Source organism: Microtus ochrogaster, unplaced genomic scaffold (assembly GCF_000317375.1).
Source record: "Microtus ochrogaster isolate Prairie Vole_2 unplaced genomic scaffold, MicOch1.0 UNK31, whole genome shotgun sequence".
Lineage (NCBI taxonomy): Eukaryota > Metazoa > Chordata > Mammalia > Rodentia > Cricetidae > Microtus > Microtus ochrogaster.
The window spans coordinates 2,523,186-2,524,480 of NW_004949129.1; the positions used below are offsets into that span (position 1 = coordinate 2,523,186).

Sequence of the window (1,295 nt, forward strand, 5' to 3'; positions counted from 1 at the left end):
ACAGAGATCCGCCTGCCTCTGCCTCCCAAGTGCTGGGATTAAAGGCGTGCGCCACCACTGCCCAGCCCTTGTTTTTGTTTTTCAAGACAGGGTTTCTCTGTAGCTTTGAAGCCTGTCCTGGAACTAGCTCTTGTAGACCAGGCTGGCCATGAACTCATAGAGATCCACCTGCCCCTGCCACCCAAGTGCTGGGATTAAGGCGTGCGTCACCCCCACCCGGCTCTGGCTGATACTCTTAACCAATAAGCCATCTCTCCAGCTCCTAATTAGCCCTGTGTTATAGATGAGGAAAAGGAAACACAGAAATAACCTGACTTTCCCAAGGTCATAAATTTAAACATGCTAAAGCTTAGGCAGGTGTCCTTTCCTGTATTTTCTCTAGTGACTAATTTCATAGCTTTAGTGGTGAAAGTCTAGTTTAGTAAAGACCATCAACAAAAATTCTTCTCTTTAAATATTATTAGAAACACTTAGAACAACTTACATTCCTAAGCCATGTGCTCAGATGTTTAACTCTTTCCTCTCCCTGCTGTCTGTTCCTGTATATATGTCACAGGAGAGCGCGATGACGATGACAGAGGCTTTCTGAATTTGTTCCATCTTCTGCATGCTCAGGCGAACTTCCATAAGGAGGTGCTCTACTTGTCCATGAATACTTCCTCTTCCTAAGTCAAGACCCTTGTTACTTAAAGACTGTGTCACCAGACTAGTCCTTAGGAGAGTGATGATTTTTCACATCCAAGAGTAGCACCTGTTGGACTTTTGACAATCTAATCAACCAGAAACTCCAGCTGCACAGGATTTTAGCTGTAACTGCTTTACTTTGATTAATGTTAAATAACAGCAAGCCCAAGAATGTGCTGTGACTCTTCTAGAAAGTAAGCTCTGCCTTCCCAGTCTTGGTAACTCACAACAGGATGTTAAGATGTTCAGAATCTGTAGCCTGCTCAACCTATTCATGTGACTCTTTGAAACAGGAGCTAATTATGCTTTATTCAGAACAGATTCACAGTTGCTAACTAGTGCTATCTGTTCATTTTGCTTAGGTTGAGCAAATATGGCTCAAATGTTTGTGAGGATCTGTAATACTGTTTCAGAATGTGCTTTATGTAAGTCACATTCTTTACCACCTTCTCAGCATATGGTTACAAAATAAATCTTATATTTCATTTATACTTTGTATGAACTAACAGAATGCATACATATATGTATATTTTATACATATAGACACATATACATATATTTTCTGTAAGACAATCATACAAGAGGTCTACAAAGAGAGGATCTTCAGATAA

The 1,295-nt window shown here is 40.5% G+C and overlaps 1 protein-coding gene across 1 annotated transcript in view; it reads left to right on the top strand.

The window, feature by feature from the left end:
• Positions 1 to 669, top strand: part of Fbxo47 (F-box protein 47) — a 28,298-nt gene extending 27,629 nt beyond the window's left edge. Inside the window, exon 11 of the mRNA XM_005368307.3 lies at positions 557 to 669. Coding sequence (XP_005368364.1) covers positions 557 to 669 — 113 coding nt within the window. The remainder of the gene's footprint in view (positions 1 to 556) is intronic.
• Positions 670 to 1,295: the final 626 nt, after the last annotated feature.